Source organism: Rhincodon typus, chromosome 6 (genome assembly GCF_021869965.1).
Source record: "Rhincodon typus isolate 14 chromosome 6, sRhiTyp1.1, whole genome shotgun sequence".
Lineage (NCBI taxonomy): Eukaryota > Metazoa > Chordata > Chondrichthyes > Orectolobiformes > Rhincodontidae > Rhincodon > Rhincodon typus.
In genome coordinates this window covers 94096241-94116264 of record NC_063337.1, presented here as the reverse complement: position 1 = coordinate 94116264, position 20024 = coordinate 94096241, and the positions used below count along the sequence as shown (strand labels likewise).

At 41.6% G+C, this 20024-nt stretch overlaps 1 protein-coding gene across 1 annotated transcript in view; it reads right to left on the bottom strand.

Annotated features, from left to right (window-relative positions):
* Positions 1-2075: 2075 nt before the first annotated feature.
* Positions 2076-20024, bottom strand: part of si:ch211-214p13.8 (B- and T-lymphocyte attenuator) — a 51815-nt gene continuing 33866 nt past the window's right edge. Inside the window, exons 2-5 of the mRNA XM_048598308.1 lie at positions 10516-10839; positions 6265-6300; positions 2354-2497; positions 2076-2240 (exon numbers count right to left, since the gene is read on the bottom strand). Coding sequence (XP_048454265.1) covers positions 2101-2240; positions 2354-2497; positions 6265-6300; positions 10516-10839 — 644 coding nt within the window. The 3' untranslated portion in view covers positions 2076-2100. The remainder of the gene's footprint in view (positions 2241-2353; positions 2498-6264; positions 6301-10515; positions 10840-20024) is intronic.

Below are 20024 nucleotides of genomic sequence, written 5' to 3'. Positions count from 1 at the left end.
GTTTGTGTAAAGTTGTACCTGTGAGTAAGTGCTAAAATGTGATTTCCAATAATCCAAGTGAATTTAGTTCCAGGAAAGGCAAGGGTTAATCAGAACATGAATTGTCATTGAGGCAGTTCATGATACAGTGACTTTTATGGGAACACTGCAGCGAGGGCCTTGAAAGAGAAGAATATTGAATCTCTTGTAAAGTATAATGAGAATTGATGAGCCACTAACATCTGAGGAATTGCTGAGAAATCTGTGGGTTATGGCTTGTCCACATTTGCAATTTAACAGTCTCTATACTGTGTTTGACCACAGTGTGTCTGTTGTGCATATTTACCTCAGGTTAATTCTGGATGTTAGAGTACAACTTGTATATATTGTAGGTTGTGTGACAGGTCTAACTTTGTGTAGTGAAGTTTATTGTTGTTTGTTCAAAACTGTGGAACCTTGTGACTCCATTCTCTTTGTGAGTATTTGGGATCTCAGACTGTTTTTACTTTTGCTAAAACATTTGCTGGCTTGTAATGTAAATTTGGATGATTTGGTCTAGGTTCTAACAATTCCATCAGATGGGAACTCCACACACTGAGAAATAAATGATGCATGGATAGCTAGTTCTTCCTCAAATGTAAGAGTCACTTATGATCAAATTTAATAAGATCAAAACAAATTTAAAACTGTTTAAACGAGAAGAACCAATTTTTAAACTGGTTGATTCCTTTACTTTTCTTTTACATGGAATTTGAAACTACAAGTTCAGACTGACAATTCAATTCCCGTCCTTCCTAATCTGAGACTAGCAGCATGGCCCTCCATCTCCATGTCTCTCATGTATTTATACAGCCCCCCTCAAATAAATCCATGCTGTTCACTTCAATCACTTCCATAGGAGTTCCACACTCTTATTGCTCTTCAGGATAAAAAAGAACTCCTCAATTGGCTGGCACAATAGTTTGCACTGCTGTCTCACAGCACCAGGGAGTTGGGTTCAATTCCAGCCTTGGGTGACCAGCTTTGTGGGGTTTGGACATTCTCGCCATTCTAGGTTTGGACATTCTAGGTTTCCTCTTGGTGCTCCGGTTTCCTACCACAGTCCAAAGATATGCAGGTTAGGCAGATTGGCCATGCTAAATTGCCCACTGTGTCCAGGGATGTGCTGGTCAGCCATGGGTAAAAGCCCCATGTGGCGTTACAGGGAGCTGGGATGCTCTTCAGAAGGTCAGTACAGACTTGATGGGCCAAATGGCCTCTTTCTACACTGTAGGGATTCCATGATTCTAGTTTTCTTTTTGGATTTTTAAATTGACTACTTTATTTTGACTGCTGCTTAGCTTTGATCTCACCCACAAGTGGAAGCGTCTCTAGATTGGCCATTTTGAAACCTTCCGTAACCTTAAAGTCCTCAAGCAGTCCAGCACCTCCTGTCTTTTAATGAGAACACTCTACCCCCAACCCCAACACCCCAACCCCCCACCCTGCCACTGAGCCTGTTCAATCTTTCCTGGAAGAGCACCACTCCTCAGAGGGCTGTGGTGCCTCCAGAGATTAGAGCAATTAGGGAGGGGGGGAAGCCTTACAGGAATCTGAGGGCTGAGAATTTGAACATCAAGGTGCTGCTAGGTGAGGAGCCAGTCAGTGAGCACAGGGGATGCTAGTTGAATGGGATTGGCTGCAAGGACACAAGCAACAAAGTCTTCGATGAGCTGAAGTATTTGGAAGTTGGAGGGAGGGCCAAGGGAGGAAGGGCTGGTGTTGGAGGCAAACAAGACAACATTATAACAGTTTACCCTGGTTGTGTTAAGAGATTTTGATGTGTATTTCATCTGCAGATGACTGCAGTTGGGGCTGAGATCTTAAGGCAGGAAATTGTATCTAGACATCTTTACGAGCAAAAGCCAATTTGTCACAATCAGCTGCAGTCAAAATTCTGCCCTTGCAATTTCACTCAGACTTTTAAAAGATTAATTCCAAACATTTATAACTCACAGTTTAGGCATCAGCTGGTTAAGATTGGGCAGAAGCTAGAAGCCACAATTGGAGGAACACAGAGATTTCTGAGGGTTTGGGGATGTGAGGAAACAGCAGGAGAGTGGAAGTAAGTGCATAGCTCTTTTAAATGAGAGCAAGCCCACTTTGGTTTTCAGCTCTAAATTTATCTCCCTGAAGTAACTGAAATAATGAAAAAAAATCCAGACTTACATTACATTCATTTCTTTCACACTTGTCAGTGGGTTCTTTTGTCTCTTGAGATTCTAGAAAAATGATGGAAGACCAATTATGCATTAATGCCAGGGGAAGCATGCTTGAAAATGAAATTGATATTGAATGGAAATGGCAGTGATATTGACTGCACTCGTATTCTCACCAGTAAAGTTTCTGATACAGAAATATGTGATCAGAACAACAAAGAGGACTGTGCCCAAAATTCCCATGACAATAATAGTGTAAAAGATCCAAAGTGGGGTACCGAGAGGATTTTGTTTCATCATTGTAGAGTTTGTGGCAGTCACTGTAAACACAAAACGTAGACAATTTATAACTTGCAGACCACGTGTGAGCTGAGCAGAGATATTTTGCAAGCCCCACTCCCAGTCATATTTTAAAACGTGATCACCAAGAAAGAATGTCTTGCATTTATATAGCACCGTTAATGGCCTCAGATCCCAACGAGCTTTGCAGCCAGTTGACTGCTTTTGAAGTGCCATTGTAAGGTAGGAACTGTGGCAGCGGAAGATCCCACAAACAGCAATGTGTTAACGACCAGATTTTCGGTGTTTAGATATGGTTGAGGGATAAATGTTCATCCAGGATATCAAGCAGAACCTCTTCTTTGTAATGACAGCTGTGAATGTTTTACGCCTAGCTGAGATTGGCCACTGGGATATGGGCAATGGGTGTGGGTGTGGACTTGTTGGGCCGAAGAGCCTGTTTCCACACTGTATGCATTCCATGATTCTGTATGATTCTATGATATTGCTGATGCTATTGAAAAAGAGAGGAATTGAGCAACTGTAGAATAGAAACTGCAGAATTGAGACGAGGTGCAATGTGTGAATAGGTAGTGGATCTGGTGCCACTGTATAACTTGTCAGTCTTGATGTGGTTCTTAGTGCATCAGAAGCTGGAATTAGTAATTAGAGGTTTGTTTGCCCAATTAGTGATCAATTAGCAACCTATTGACTATAATGGCAAGGAATCAGGAGAATTGTGAAGTGAGCTGTTCACTTGATTCTCTCTGATCAATGCTTCCATAAAGTGTGACTCCATGCCATAAGCAGAGTCCACACAAATTCACTGCTTAAACTTAATCATAGGATGGTAGGTAGGACAGTGGTGAATGTTTCTCAGAGCTTTCCTGTTTTAGTTATAACACAGTGCGGAGCTGGAGGAACACAGCAGGCCAGGGAACATCAGAAGAGCAGGAATGCTGACATTTCGGGTCGGGACCCTTCTTCAGAAAAAGATGCTGAAGAAGGGTCCCGACCCAAAACGTCAGCTTTCCTGCATTTTTTCTGAAGAAGGGTCCTGACCCGAAACGTCAGTTTTCCTGCTCCTCTGATGCTGCCTGGCCTGCTGTGTTCCTCCGGTTCCACACTGTGTTATCTCTGACTCCAGCATTGGCAGTTCTTGCTATCTCTTTCCTGTTTTAGTGTTATTATACAAACTAATCAGCAATGGTTGGAGAGGAGAGGATCTGGTCTGAGGTTCGCTCACAGCAGGATGTCAGGGTGTGGAATGATGACAATGTTTACTTGCAAAGGGGCAACAAATCTGCTTCTGCTAAAGCTAGGATCAACGCCTTCTAAAGCTGCTTAGATCCATCATCCTTAAAACATGAATAAGGTCCTCCACACCAGCCTTGGATAAATTCTAAAGGAGTTCAGGAATGGGAACTGGAGAAAGCCATTTGGCTCTTTCAACACATTCCACCATTCAATTGGATCATGTCAGATCTAACTCTAACTCCCTTGTTACTGTAACCCTTAATGCCCCATCCCAATAAACTCTCAGCCTCAGGCTTGAAAATTCCAAATTGATGGACACAGCAGCTTTTGATTCGGGGGTGTATGAGGGATGGAGCTCCCAAATTGTTCTGAAATGCTTGAATGACCTGGTTCTAATTTTAAGGTTCTCCCCCCTGCTCTGGAGACCCCCCCATGTGGGGAAATAATTCCCCTGTCACTACACATTGAATCATTTAATCATCCCAAACTACTCAGATTGATGACCCTGAAGCTTCTATATTCAAGGGAATACAATCCTAGTCAATGAAATCTTTTAGCCTGAATATCATTCTGGTCAATCTATGTTGAACCCTTCTGGTGCTCTTTCCCAGATGTCAATTTCAGAACAATGCATATTTACACCAGATTGGGATCCAATCAAAGCTTTGTATAAACCGTAGCGCAACTTTCATCCCTTTGTGTAACAGCTCCCTTTATAGTAAAGAGGATTTCTGCTGTTTCTGGTACTGTGTCCTCAGGTTGCTAAGCAACAGAACAACGAGCCAATAACAATGGAGACTGTGTCTAATGTGGATGACAATGTTGATTGAAATGAGTATCAATGGCTGAAATTGTTACGTCTTTAGGCTAGTGGAGACTCGATGTACGACCAGAGATGTATGTCAGGACAACCCAGGAGCTCTGACACAGCACCTTCTTGGGAATTGCCAAGGAAGCCCTGAGAGTCTCCAAGAAAAGGACAGCTCAGAGTTATTAACCTTAGTAATTAACAGGAAATATTAGATTAGGACCATGTCTAACTCTGGGTAACTATTCAACTGATGCCCTGCATCCATCCAGACTTCATCCACTGACCATCCAATGCCAACCCCCTGCCTGATCCAACCTGACCATACCCAAATTTGACAATCCCTTCTCAATCTCAACCATCCTGCCAACTTGCTCAGCTAACAATCTCCATCAATCTACTTGCCACCCTCTTCGACTTGCCATCCTAACACCTTTCTTTTCTACCTGCCTGCCTCCCTACTCTACCCTGGTTATCTCACATCCCTATCCCTCTCTTGCTTAGCCCAGCCATATTCATTCACTGACACAATGAAAAGCTGTTCAAGTATTTCAGTGTCGAGCGAATGAAGACTGAGCAGAAAATGAGAGTGAGTGCTGTGAGCAGGGAGCATGGCTTGTCCTCCAGCAATGATCCTACACCAAAAAGAAGGACTTTGATCTAACGTGTGCTCAGCATTTCTGAAGAGGTCAGAATCAGAAGCCAAGCCAGAAATGTGGAGCTCCACTTTTGTGGAAAGAAGCAGGAGCTAATGCAATCTGACAGTGTTCGCCACTTAGAGGCAGAGAGTCATACAGCAGGGAAGAGGCCTTTCGACCCATTGAGTCTGTGCTGCCCTATCTACACTGGTTTCACTTCCCCACACTAGACTCATAGACTTGAATGCTATGACATTTCAAGTGCTCATCGAAGTACTTTACAAAAGTTCTGAGGTTCCCCACCTTGACTATGCTCCTAGGCAGTCCATGCCAGATTCTCACCATCCTTGGGGTGAAAACATTTCCCCTCAAATCCCCTCCAAACCTCTTGATTTTCACTTTAAAATTATGCCCCTTCCCTGTAGACCCTTCAACTAAGGGGAGCAGCTGCTTTCTATTCTCCCCGTCCATACCCCTCATAATCTTATACACATCTATTAGGTCTACCCCACCTTGACCTCCTACGCTCTAAAGAAAATAACCTGAGTTTATCCAGTCTCTCTTTGTCACTGAAATGCTCCATCCCAGAAAACATCCTAGTGAATCTCATTTGCACCGCTCCAGTACAATCACATCCTTCCCATAAGTGCGGTGACGAGACCTATACACAGTACTCTGGATGTGGCCTAATCCAAGCTCCAACATGACCTCCTTACTCTTATAATCAATGCCACAATTGATAAAGGCAAGTGTCCTATATACCTAACCACCCCATTAACCTGTCCTGTTACATTCAGGGATTTGTGTACAAACATCCCAGGATCCCCCCGTTCCCTTGAGTTTCCTTGCGTTCTGCCATTCATTGAGCCCTCCTTTGTCAGAAGATTCAAGCCATTGTGCCTGATTCATTTCATGACAATTTCATGAGGAACCATATTGTTCAGAGTAAATACTGAATAGCCAAAAGATGCTGCTAATAAGTAAACAATTCATTTGCTTTCACTACAAATGCACTGAGGTTTTGTCAGCTTAACACAGAAGAGAAAGCAAAAGCATAAAACTCATCTTCCAATGTTGCCACTAAAACATTTAGCTTAGGACTCACCATTGACATTGTTCCTGTCATTCTGCTTTTTTGGTTCTGGAGAGAGACAAGGAAATGTAGTTTTAAAACAAAAATCTTAAAATGTGAGATATAACACCCATTGCATTTATCATTTATAACTCTACGCAGGCCTGTGTCAGTCTTATCATAGCCCCTGAGCATAAAACCTGCCAAGCAAGTTGCCAAAAGTTACATTTATCCAGCCCAGCAATATCTGGATTTAATCAGGAGCTAAGCAGGAATTAAGAAAGATGGCAGTAAATTATAAGTTGATCCTGAATTTACTTTAAAATACCATTAGTATCCATCCAGCACTTTGAAACTTTCTGTGTCTCAGCCACTCATGCTCAGTAGTTGCAATGTGCACTACCTACAAGATACATTACAGGAACTAATCAAGGCTCCTTAGACTGTGCCTTCAAAACCTGCAATCTCTATCACCAAAAAGGACAAGGACAGCAGACACATGGGAATGTCACCACATCTGAGTTCCTCTCCAAACAACACACCATCCTGGCTTGGAAGGACATATCTATTCCTTCACAGTCACTGGGCAAAAGTCTAGAAATTGCTCCCTAACAGCAATGCGGAAACCCTTAGACCTTGAGGTCTGCACACTAACTTCTCTAGGTGTTATTTGCTTGGAAACAAATGCCAACTTGCCGATGATACCCACATCCTGAATGAAAGTAAACAACTCACCTTTGCAACAGGAAGGTGGCTCAAACTAAAGAACATGAATATTGACAGAACGTATTGACTTTGGCAGATGATTAAAACTTCAGATCTATTGCACATCAATTACTGAATTAATCTAAACCTTCACCCATGGTTGCTTTAATATTATGTCGATGTGGTCGGTTATCGTGCTTTATTGTGATATCACCTATCTCAGCATCATGTAGAGAATCCATTCTGATGTAACAATAAAGGGGTGGTGGAAACTCAGTACTGAGGAAGCATTGCACTGTCAGAGGGTCAGTACTGAGGGAGCGCTGCACTGCCAGAGGGTCGGTACTGAGGGAGCGCTGCACTGTCAGTGGGTCTGTACTGAGGGAGTGCTGCACTGTCAGAGGATCAGTACTGAGGGAGCGCTGCACTGTCAGAGGGTCAGTACTGAGGGAGTGCTGCGCTGTCAGAGGGTCAGTACTAAAGATTTGGTGCAATTTTGGAGACCCAGTATTGAGGGAGCGCAGCAGTGTTTGAGGATCGGTACTTGAAGGACTGCTGCACTGCAATGAGGTCAGTACCTGAAGCAGTGGTTTACTGTCAGAGTTAGTGCTGCACTATGTCTTGACCACGGATCACAACCCTTGATCACCAACGTATGTGTCAAGTGTTTAATTCCAACATGTGTTATTTCTTTAAAAAAGGACTCGCAGCCAAAACAATGACTGTGGATGTAAATTCAGTGGGGATTTCTGGAGAGAGACACATTGGATTATCAGACCTGACATATTCCCTCATTATATTCTATTTATCAGGTTTTAGCCTACTTCCTTAACCTGTGTATGTCCCTCTGCAGACTGTGTCACCACTTGCTTTCCCACCTGTTTTTGTGTCATCTACAAACTTGGCTGCATCACATTTACCTTTCTCATCCAATTCATTCATTGGGTGGTCATTGGCTGTATTGCACTTTGTGAGATCTTTTTGTACACAATTAAAAAGAGGGGTTGAAGGAAAATGACAGTCAGTGTAAAAGCCAGGGGAGAAACAAATAAACTTAAAGAAGCTTCAGAGAGACAGGATGCAACTGAATATCAACCAAACCTTTTCAATTGATGAATTCTATAACAGTTAGGTTGAACAGTGACATCAAATCAAAAGAAAAGATTGTCAGATAATTGTTATATCAAAGCATGGCTCAATTAAAAGTGCATGATGTTGTATGAATTTTTTTCATTTGTTTGTGGGAGGTGGTTGTCACTGGCTATACAAGCATTTCTTGCACATTTCTAATTGCCCTGAATGTGTGACAAGTTGCCTTCTTGAACCATTGCAGTCCTTGGGGTGTGACAGTAAAGTTAGAAAGAGAGTCCCAGGATTTTGACTCAGTGATAGTTGAAGGGACATCAAAATAGTTTCAAATCAGGATGGTGTGTGGCTTGGTCTGGAACTGGCAAATGGTGATGTTTTCATGCATCTGTTCCTTTGACCTTCCAGATGGTAGAGGTTGAGGGTTTGGAAGGTCTGAGGAGCTGTGGTGAGTTACTGCAATGTACCTTGTTGATGATGCACACTGTTGTCATTGTGCATCGACAATGAAGGGAGCAAACGTTGAAGTTCATGGGTGTGATGTCAATCAAATAGGCTGCTCTGTCCTGGATAGTGTGAAGCTTCTTGAATGTTGGAGCTGTGATCATCCAGGTTAACCGTGAGTATTCCATCAAACTCCTGATGTGTGCATTGCAGATGGTGGGCAAGTATTAGGAAGTCAGACGGTGAGTTACTCACTGCAGGATTACTATGCTCTGGCCTACTCTTGCTACCAATAGATTTATATGGATGTTCCAGCTCATGTACTGGCCAATGGTAATCTAAGGTAGTGGAGAATATAATGATGGAAATTCAATGTAATCAGATGTCAAGGGATGATGGTTAGATTCTCTCGTCTTCCAGTCGTCCTTGCCTAACACTGCGTGAATGTCAACTGCCCTGTATCAGTCCATTTGAACATGGACTACTTCAGTATTGGAAGAGTTGTGACTAGTGCTGAACATCGTACGATCATCAGCAACCATCCGTACTTGTGACCTTACAGTGGAGGCAAGGCCTTTGATGAAGCAACTGAAGATGATTGGGCCTGGAACATTTCCCTGAGGAACTCCTGCAAGAGTCTTTTGGTTGTGATGATGGACCTTCAACAACTGCAACCATCTCTCTTTGTGTCAGATATGACTCCAACCAGTAGAAATTCTTTCCCCAGATTCCCATTGACTCTAGTTTTGTTAGGGATCCTTGATGCCACACTCAGTCAAACATGACCTTGCTGTCAAGGGCTGTCACTCCCACGTCTCCTCTGGAATTCAGCTCTTTTGTCCATGTTTAGACCAAGGCAATAATGCGGTACAGAAATATAGTAGTTACATTGAGCACCTTTAACTTAGTGAAGCATACATGGGTGCTGTAGAGGTATGAAAATTAGAAAAAAAGATACTACACTTTGGAGATATCAGGACAAGTAAGTGAAAGCTTGGTCAGAGAAGCATCTTTCTAAAGAATGCCTTAAAGGAGTAGAGAGGACACTGAGGGGCAGAGATGTTTGGGGAGGGATCACACACTTATCAATAATACAGCAGTGAAACTTCGAGGGTGCACAAAGGGCCAGATATGGAGAAATACAGGGAAGTTGGAGGGTTGTAGGACTGGAGGAAATGCCAGTGAGACCACGGGGAGATTTGAAAAGAACAATGAGAAATTTAAAAGCAAGGATTAGGAGCCAACATCGCTCAGCAAGCACAAAGGTTGATGGGTGAACAAGATGAGTGTGAATGAAGACACACAGGGGCAGAGCTTTGGATTGGCTCAAGTTTACAGAGAGTGGAAGAACCCCCATATCCCTCCAAACCTTTCCTATTTATGTACTCATCCAAATGTCTTTTAACTGTGCTCACTTCTGCCGCTTCCTCAGGAAATCCATTCTACAAGCGAACAACCCTCTGTGTAAAAAATTTTCCCTTCATGTCTCTTTTAAATTTTTCTCTTCTCATCTTAAAGATATGCCCCCAGTCTTGAAAATCCCCATCCAAGGGAAAAGACAACTATCATTAACCCTATCTGTACCTCTCATTATTTTATAAACTTCTGTAAGATCACCTCTTAATCTCCTACGCTGCAGTGAAAGAAGTCCCAGCATATCCAGGGGGGACTAATTTAGTTTGGGGTGATGTTTAGCATGAACTGGTTGGACTGAAGGGTCTATTACTGTGCTGTTTGACTCTATACTCTATGAGACGCAGGTCAAGAGTGTTTGGAGAAATCAAATTCAGGTAACAAAGACAAGGATGAGGGTTTGAATGAGCTGAGGCCAGGGCAGAGATAGACAATGTAATGCAGGTGAAATTAACTGGTCTTAGTGCTGCAAAGTTTATGGGCTCAGAGACACAGCTCAACTGCCTGGCAAGATTTCAATTAATCTGGATCAGCATTGGTAAGTTTCCAGATAACAGGCAGTGAAATTATTTTTCTTAAGTACAAAGGAAAAGCGTTTCACTTGAAAAGCACAGTCACAGAAATATCGATACTTACCAAACACATTCACAGTGATGGAGTTTCCCTGTACCGTTACATCCCCGTATTTGGCGTAACATCGGTAGGTGCCGCTGTCAGTCAGGTTCATGGAGGAGATTGTGTAAAGTACAAACACTTTTCCTTCTGTATTATTGGCAAGATGTGATGGCTGTATTTTTTGTCCGATGACTGGGTGACAACTATTTGATTGAACTTTACACCAGTTTGTTTCAGGTACTTGATTACAGTACATTACAGTACAGTTCAACGTCAGACTGTCTCCAATTGAATGATTGAGCTTCGCCCTCGGATATCCCACATTCATCATACACAAATCACTTTCTGTAAAAGAGAAATTAAGATGTTTTTCAATTGACATGTAAGCATCTGCAAACAATCACCTTGAATTATTTAGCTGCAGTTTTCCAGTTATCAAACACCTAATTTAAAATGTGAAAAGCATGCTTATTACAAATCGGGTGCACCTCTGTCAACACAACTTCCCTTTGATTTTGCGCTGCCATATGTAACCAGAAATGGATCTCCATCCTTTCTCTGTCTATTGCCCCAGTTCTGCACTTCACATTGGGGAAATGGCCCAGATAAAAGAGAGAGAGAGTGTAAAGAGAATGAGAAAGCGAGAGGGAGAGACAAAGAGAAAGAGAAAGAAAGAAAGAAAGACAAAGGGGAAATGGAGAAAAAGAATGCTGAACAGAGGGGCCAGAGATAGAGTGAGACAAAACAGGGGGAAAGTTGAGGGGAGAGAAAAATTGAAAGGGAGACACAGGCAATGAAAGGGACAAAAGAAAAAAAACAGTGAGAAAGAGATAGACAGAAGCAGAAGAGATGGAGAGAGATGACAACATGTAAGGAAGCGGGTGTTGTCTGGTCAGTTTCAGCCTGAGTTTAGGTTTGATGCAGTAGTCCCAAGGTGATCTAGCAACATCTTATACCAACTGTTCTATTTTTACATCTGATCGCGTGGCTGGTGGGGGTCACATCACAAGTTGAGGGCGAGCAATGGAAGGAAGATGACCTGGGTTTGGATTGTGAACAATATCTTGGCACTGGGATTTTATACTGGCCATCTCTCTGGCATTGGGATTGGACAACCAACAGTATCCTGCTATGTGGCGTTGAGAAGTGCCCTCATTCTGGGATTGGATATTGGGCAGTATCTTGGCACTGGGAGGTGGCACAGTAGTGGTAATGTCACTGAATTAGCAATCTAGAGCTCTAGGCTAATGCTTTACATAGGATCAAATCCCATACAAGAATTTGAATTCAGTTAATAACTTGTGGAATTGAAAACAATCCCAGAAATAGTGATCATGCATCTATCATCGACTGTTGTAAGAGCCCATTAGTTCATCAATGCTGTTAGGAAAGGAAATCTGCCACCCTCACCTGGTCTGTCCTTAATTGCCGACAGAAATTGCCCAAAATGCAACTCAATTCAAGGGCAATTAGGGGTGGGCTACCAATGCTGGTCTTGTCAGTAGTACCTGCATCTCGCCAAAGAATGACAAAAGAACTGTGCTCTAAAGAGATCAATCCCAGCATCCCTTGTCTCTCCTCCTAATCAACATGCTTCATCCTTTAAGTAAATCTCCTTCACGCCCTATCCAATGCCTTGCAGGCATAAACACACCACTCTGCATTGTTTTGTGGTTAGTAGTATCTGAACTGAAATGCACCACTAGCAAACCTTTTTACCTGAACACAATGAACAACTTCATTTCTTTCAAACATTTTCACAATTTGAGGACTCCTGCTTTCCTCGAAACACAAGTCTTGTACATTTTTCACGCAAAATAATACATATATTTTATTTTTCTTGCTGATAATATTCAGTAATATATTTTACTCAATGTCAGAAGCTAAGGTGCAATGAGACATGATCTAATTGAATGATAGAACAGGCTTGAGGGGGTTAAAGGTCTCCTTCTGTTCCAATTGTCTTCAGACAGTTAGTTTTTTACATTATGGTGAACACTCTCGTCATCAAGCAGATAAGCTAATGTATCAGCGGTGAAGGCTATTATGGAAAGAGATTGGCCAATAATAGATGGAAAATACTTCAAAAGTTGCGACCAAGATGTGCAGTCTCCTGTGTGAATCACTCAAGAAAACTTCTGGTTACCAGTGGTGATAAGACGTTTGGGGGTGGAGGGCGGGGGTGTGCATTGGTCTGGGTGTGGCTGTCAATGAAGTGGTCTGGGGTCAGCGGCAGAAACAAATAAAAGAAGACAGAGTGACATGTCACGTGCTTGGAATGAAAATGCACAAAAAAGCTTTGTTGTCAAACTGCATCTGCCAAAATAAATTTAAGCTTTATTTTAATACTCTCAGCCTTCATTTCAAATCCTTGTTCTTCTCCCTCTCTGTAATCTCATCCACCTCCACAACTCTCCAAGATCTATGCGCTTCTTCAAATCCAACTTCTTTTGCATCCTCAATATCTATCACTCCATCACTGGTCATTGGGCCCTTCAGCAACATTGACATTCTCTCCCACTCTCCACTTCTCTGTTCTCCTTTAAGACACACTTTTAGAACTAGCTCTGACTGAATTTTTGTTCAACTGTCCTAGTATGTGGCTCAATGTCAATTTTTTGATAATTCTTCCTGTGAAGTTTCCTGGGATGTTTTACAGCATTAAGGGTGCTATGTAAGTGCAAGCTGTTGTTATAAATCAACCATTTGCATATCAATAAAATTGAGTCCTAAATATCTATTTATTTTGTGCTATTTAGTTGGCTTGTTGGCCATTACATCAGAGTTCTGATTTGGTGCGAAAAGTGTGTTAAACATTATTATATAGTCAACCCTTAACTTCTGCATCATAATTTTCAAAAGGAATTGAATAATTACTTGAAGAGGGAAATCTTTGCAAGGCTAAGAAGAAAAAGCAAGTCAGTCAGACTACTAGGACTGCTTTTTGAAAGATCTGTCATGGGAATGATAGCCTGAATGTTGTCTTTGTTATATGATACTGTGCCTAATACACTAAGTAAACTCTGGTGTTTAGTTATATAAGTTCCTGTGAGTGAGCAAACAGTAAATGCAGTTATAAAATTGCTATTGAGCACCACACAAAGCCATAAATTGAGGATTTGTGTCTTTGAAATATGTGTTGTTAATTTATTTTACAGAAACAGATCCATAACAGGAGGAAGCATTTGCCTCAGAAATCATTTTTCTTCTTAATTTGACTCCCAAGCCTAAACCTGAAGTGTGCAATCTGTGAGATGTATTTTCCAAGTGTGCAGTTTGAAAGTTGTGCCCTTTACCTTGTCTTCTGTACTGAATTTGAACAGGATGTGGGAGGATGATACTCATAGGTTGCTCTGAAACCACCCCACAACAATATCCCACCAGCAAAGGTTTCACCACCTCAGTGCTTTCTCCCATCTATTGTTTCCACTCTGCTATTCACAACCTGTACCCTCGCATGACTGCAGCTTTGTAATTGTTTTGCAAGCATTTCGCATCCTTCGTAACCTTGCTTAGTTTTCATCTTATGTTGCATTCAGGCAAAAGCAGACAGATTGATGAGAGGTAAAAATCATAAAACGAACACAAAATGGACATTGCAGTTGTTTATTGTGTGATTAATAGAAACTCACAAGTGTAGAAGTGCTGAACTGAGCCGGGCCAGAACAGGTATACATGTGAAGGTGTGAAAAAAAGAGTGAGAGAGACTCAAGGAGATAAATAGTAAGTAAAAAGCAAAGGGCATAAGAAATAGGAGAAAGAACAGGCCATTCAACCTTACCCTGCCATTCAATAAGATCACAGCTGATCTATCTCAGACTTCAACTCCCTTTTCATGCCAGCTCCTCATAGATCTCAACTCCTCGATATTTCAAAAATCTGTCTACCTCCCCTTTAAATACTTTCAGCGATCCAGCCTGTGGAGCACTCTGGGGTAAAGAATACCCGGCACTCACGACCCTCTGGGAGAAGAAATTCCTTCACATCTCAGTTTTAAACAAATGTCCCTTTATTCTTTAATTTTGTCTCCTAGCTCAAGACTCTCCACAGGTGGAAACATCTTCTCAATACCTATTCTGTCAAGCTGCCTCAGAATCTGAGAATCTTCTCCCATGTCTTTACCCCAACCCCCACACACCTTGTCATCACAGGGGCTGCTATCAAACACAACACATTGTCAGCCACTAACAGTCCCTAATAGCAGCTATTCATTCTCCAAGGCTGACTCTTATCCACTACTTTACCTATCCAACTGTTTTTCTCTCTCTCTGGGCTCCATTTCCACCTATCATTTACTTCTTCCCCCTCCCCCCACTCCTTCCCTAGCATAATCTTTTCCTAGCTACAGTCAATTCTGAAGAGGGGTTACTGGACCTAAAAATGTTAAGTCTGCTTTCTCTCCACGGATGCTGCCGGACCAGCTGAGTGTTTCCAGCAATATCTGATTTATTTTTCAGAATCTTTTATGTTTCAGTAAGCTCACACTCATTCTTCTAAATTCTAATGAGGAAAGGCATAACCTGTTTAACTGTTCTTGATAAGTCAACCCCTTCATTCCAGGAATTAGCCGAGTGAGTTTCTTTTGAACTGCCTCTGATGCCAGTTCATCCTTTTCTAAATGTGGGGATGAAGATTGTACACAGTGTTCCAGGTGCAACCTCACCAAAAGCTGTACAACTTCATTCCTCTAGCAATAAATCCAAAATTCTCTTTGTCTTCTGAACGACTAGCTGCATTGCATGCGAGCATTTTTTTGTGTTTCATACACAAGAGCACCCAGATCCCTCTGTGCTGCACTCTTTTGGATTCTCTCCCTATTTAAATAATGGCCTGCCTTTCAATTCTTCCTGCAAAAGTGCATGGCCTCACACTTTCCTACATTAAACACCACCTGCCATATTTTTGCCCACTCGCTCAACCTATCCATATCAGTTGCTGATTCCTTATGTCCTCATCACTTTATGCCTTCTCACCTATTTTTGTATCATCAGCAAATGTTGATACATTACTCTCTGCCCCGTCCTCTGAATCATTAATGAAGATAGTAAACAATTGAGGTCACAGGACGGATCCTTGTAGCGGTTCACTAGTTATGTCTTTCCAACCTCATTAGTCCCAACTCTCTGACTTCAGTGTGTTAACCAATCATCAATCCATATTAATTACCCCAAAAGCTTGAGCTCCTAACTTGTAGTACAATAACCTGGCCTACATGTGACTCCAGACCCACAGTCTTTTGGTTGACACTTAACTGCCCTCTGGGCAATTAGTGATGGGCAATAAATGCTGCCTTACGAGTGACACCCTCATCTCATGAATGAATGAATAAATAAAAAAAATCCTTTTGTGTGGCACTTAATAAATGCCTTCTGGAAATCCAAATTTACTGGTTCCCCTTTATCAACTCTATTTGCTGCATCCTCAATAATAAATTTGTCAAACGTGATTTCGCTTCTATAAAATCATATTTAATATGTTTGATTGCGTTAAGCTTTTCTAAATGCCCTAATAATGGACTCTAGTGTATTCCCTACTAAAGATGTTAGGCTAACTGGCCTATAGTTTCCTGCTTTTCATCTCCCTCCTTTCTTGAATAGGGGCATCACATTAGTGTTCGCTAATCCACTGGAACTCTCCTGGACTCCAGTGAGTTCTGGAATGTTTCAACCAATGCCTCCACTCTCTTGGCAGGTGTTTCATGTAATATCGTTGGATACAGACCACCAGGTCTTGGTGACTAGTTTGCCTTTGCTCCCAATATTTTTCAAATACTTTGTCTGTCGTGACAGACTTTTACCTCCCATTAGCACCTTGTTTATCTGATATCTTTGGGATATCAATAGAGTCCTCCACTTGAAGATTGTTGCAAAATATTGATTGAAATTTACTATCTGTTTCCTGTTCTGCTTAATTAATTCCCCAATTACATCCTCTAAGTGTCCAACACTTACTTTAGCTACTATCTTTCTTTTTATGTATCCATAGAAGCTTTTGCTGCTTGGTTGTATATTTATTGCCAAGTTAATCAATTTTCTCTCTCATCATTGGCTTTTTAGTTATCTGATTTGGGTCCTAAAAAAATTCCAAATTCTCTGGTCTACCACTGATTCTGGCTATTTTGTGTCTTAGTTTTTCATTGGAAAGTCTGTTTGATCATCTTTGTTGACCATGGATGATTTGACCCTTTCATTGAGTTCTTCATTTTGATCAAAATATATTTTGCTGATCATTATAAAATATTTGCCTAAATATCTGCCACTGCTCATTAATTTACCTTCTCCTTAGTCTATTTTGGCAGGCTGCTTTACACAACTCTTTTGTGGCACTTCTGTGATTGTCTTCATTTAATTTGAGGTCATTGGTTTGAGGCTCGAGTTGATCCCCCACAAACTGAATTTGAAATTCTGCCTTGTTGTGATTGCCTCATCCTGGAGGATCCTTAACTATGAGATTTCTTATTAATCCTCCCTAATTTTACATCATTAGATCTAAAACAGCCTTGTCCTGGGTAAATTGATAGAATATGCTTTTCTAAGAAACAATCTGTGATGTACATTACAAATTTGTCTTTCACATTATCCTTGTCCGTCTGATTTGTCCAGTGAATGTGCAGATTAAAACCACCAAGATTATTGCACTGCCCTTCTAATGTGTCTCCATTATTTTGTATATTTTGTCCTTCAGTGAGGCAACACTTAGGGGTCCTATCGATTACCCCTATCCATGGTCTGTGTCTCTCGCTATTCCTTATTTCCACTCAAACTGATTCCACCTCTGATCATTACTTAACATTGCCCTGTTACCCTCCATTATTAACAAAGTTACCTCATCTCCTTTTCCTTTTTGGCTATTCTTCTGGATTGTTTGATATCTTTGAAAATTGAGTTCATCCTATAAACATGTCTCTGTAACAGCTGTCGAGTCATATTCATTTATTTCCATTTGTGGCATTAACTCATTCATCTTGTTATAAATGCTGCATCCATTCAGATTAAGAGACTCAAACTTTGGCTTTCAACCATCATTACTAACTCTGGCTCTAATGAGAAAAGGATAGCAATAAGAGACAGAATGAATGGAAGAATAAAAGAGACAGCTGAGTTAGAGAAAGATAGAGGGAAGTAAAGAAAGACAGAAAGAGTGAGGGAAGAAATGAAGATAAAGCTGCAGAAAGAAGACAGACAGATGCAAAGGACAGTTACAAAGATTGGAACATCACCAATGGGTGAAGTAGATTTCTATTGCAAGGAAGAAACATAGCATGTGGAGAAATCCCAAATTTTGGATTGACACTAAAACAAAATCAAAATACTTTGAATGCCGGAAATCTGAAATAATAACAGAATGTGGTAGAAAATGTCAGCATGAAGCAGAGTTAACATTTCAAGTCAATATGATTCTACTTTGAAGAAAACTTGAAGCATTAATCCATTTCTCTCTCCACAGGTGCTGCCAGGCTTGCTGAGTTTCTCAAGTGTTTTGCTTTTATTTCTGGATGGAAATATTGCTGGAAGTGTTATCACATGACTCCCACTGGCTGCCAGCCCTGTCTATCCTCCATTCACCAGTAGGATGATTCCTGACCATCAATCAAAACTGCCTCCTCCCAATTCCAAAATGTTTTTATCTCAGCGTAGGGAGCATTCAAATAAGTGCCTTTAATGATTTGCTCATGCCTGTGTTCTATCGTCTAACTTCTAGAAACACCATCCCAAAAAGTTGGGAACACAAGGACATTCCCACATACACGCTCATTAATATTCACATTTTTTTTTCACTGAGGAAACCCAACAGAAGGCAAAAATTATTGAATTCAGTTCAACAAGCTACCCTTCAACTGCTACATTGCTGTGACATCTTCAGCCCTTCAGCTATATGGCCACACTCAGTATTGAAGAAGGGTAATACCCGAAACATTGACTGCTCATTTCCTCCAGATGCTGCCTGGCTTGCTGCGTTCTTCCAACCTCCTGTTTGTCTACCAACAACCTGCCTTGTTGTGATTCAAACTCTTAATTTCTAGGTTTCTAGTTGAAGACATTAGCACGAGACTCTTTACTTCATGCTGCGGTACAAGATGGCAACTGAAAATACAAACAATAATCGAGGGCTTTATGTTCAATAACTAGAAAATGAACTGGGTTAGCCACATAAATACTGCACCTACAAAGAACAAGTAAGATGTTGGGAATTCTGCAGTGAGTAACTCATTTTCTGACTTTCCAAAGCCTGTTCAACATCTGCAAGGCTCAAGTCAGAAGTGTGATATGATACTCAACATTGACCCACATAAGTGCAGTTCCAAAACACTTAAGAAGCTTGGTGCATCCAATCACAAAGCAGCCCACTTGATTGGCATCCCCTTGATTATCTCAAGCATTCTCTCTCCTTCAGTAGTGCACAATAGCAGCAGCATATATCATCGACAAGGTGCACTCCAGCAACACATTGATGACAAGGGCAGAGGGCACTCTGGACAATGACCACTAGCCAGCTCCCCTTCAAATAACATGGCATACTTTAAAATACTCATCATAGTTTTCAAATCTCACCATGATCTCACTGCTCCCTGTCTCTGGGTTCTGCTTCAACCCCAGAATCCTCTGAGATCACTGCTCCTTCAATCCTGGCCACAAGCATCCCCATTACTAATCACTCTACCATTGGCAAATGTGTCTTCTGCTGCCTCAACCTTAAATTCTGAGATTCCCTCTTTGAATCCTTCAAACACACTCTCTTCTGTTTGGATGCTCCTTAAAATCTATCTCTTCGACCAAGCTTGTGGTCACCTGTTTTCATATCTGGTTCAATTTTGTTTGTTAGTTGTTCCAGTAAAGTAACTTGTGATAATTTTGCTACATTAAAAAGAACTATACAGACAGAAGTTGTTGTTGCTTGTCTCATTAACAAACGTCATTCTCTGTCTGACAATATAAACACATCAAAGGTAATGGGAGCAGAGAAAAGCAAAAGTTTAACAAGAAATTGTGGTGAGCTTACAGTGAGACATTGTCTGACTGAGAGCTGAGCATCGACTCGTTAAAAAGCTGAAAAGATATTCAAACAATGGGATGTTTTTCCCCATATGGGTGTAAGCCACAACTGTGACTCACAGTCACTCTCAGCTCAGAGTCAGAAGGTTGTGTGCTATAAGCCCTTCACCAGATGGTGAGTCTATTCTACAGACTGACCCCCTTATACTGAGGGAGTACTGCGTTGCTAGGAGGTCCATACTGAGGGAGTGTGCACTGTCAGAGGGTCAGTACTGAGGGAGTGCTGCACTGTCAGCAGGTCAGTACTGAGGGAGAGCTGCACTGTCAGATGGACAATGCTGAGGGAGTGCCGCACTGTCAGAGGGTCAATGCTGAGGGAGTGCCGCACTGTCAGAGGGTCAGTACTGAGGGAGCACTGCACTGCTAGAGGGTCAGTACTGAGGTAGTGCTGCATTGTTAGGGGGTAAGTACTAAGGGAGCGCTGCACTGCCAGAGGGTCAGTACTGAGGGAGCGCTGCACTGTCAGAGGGTCAGTAC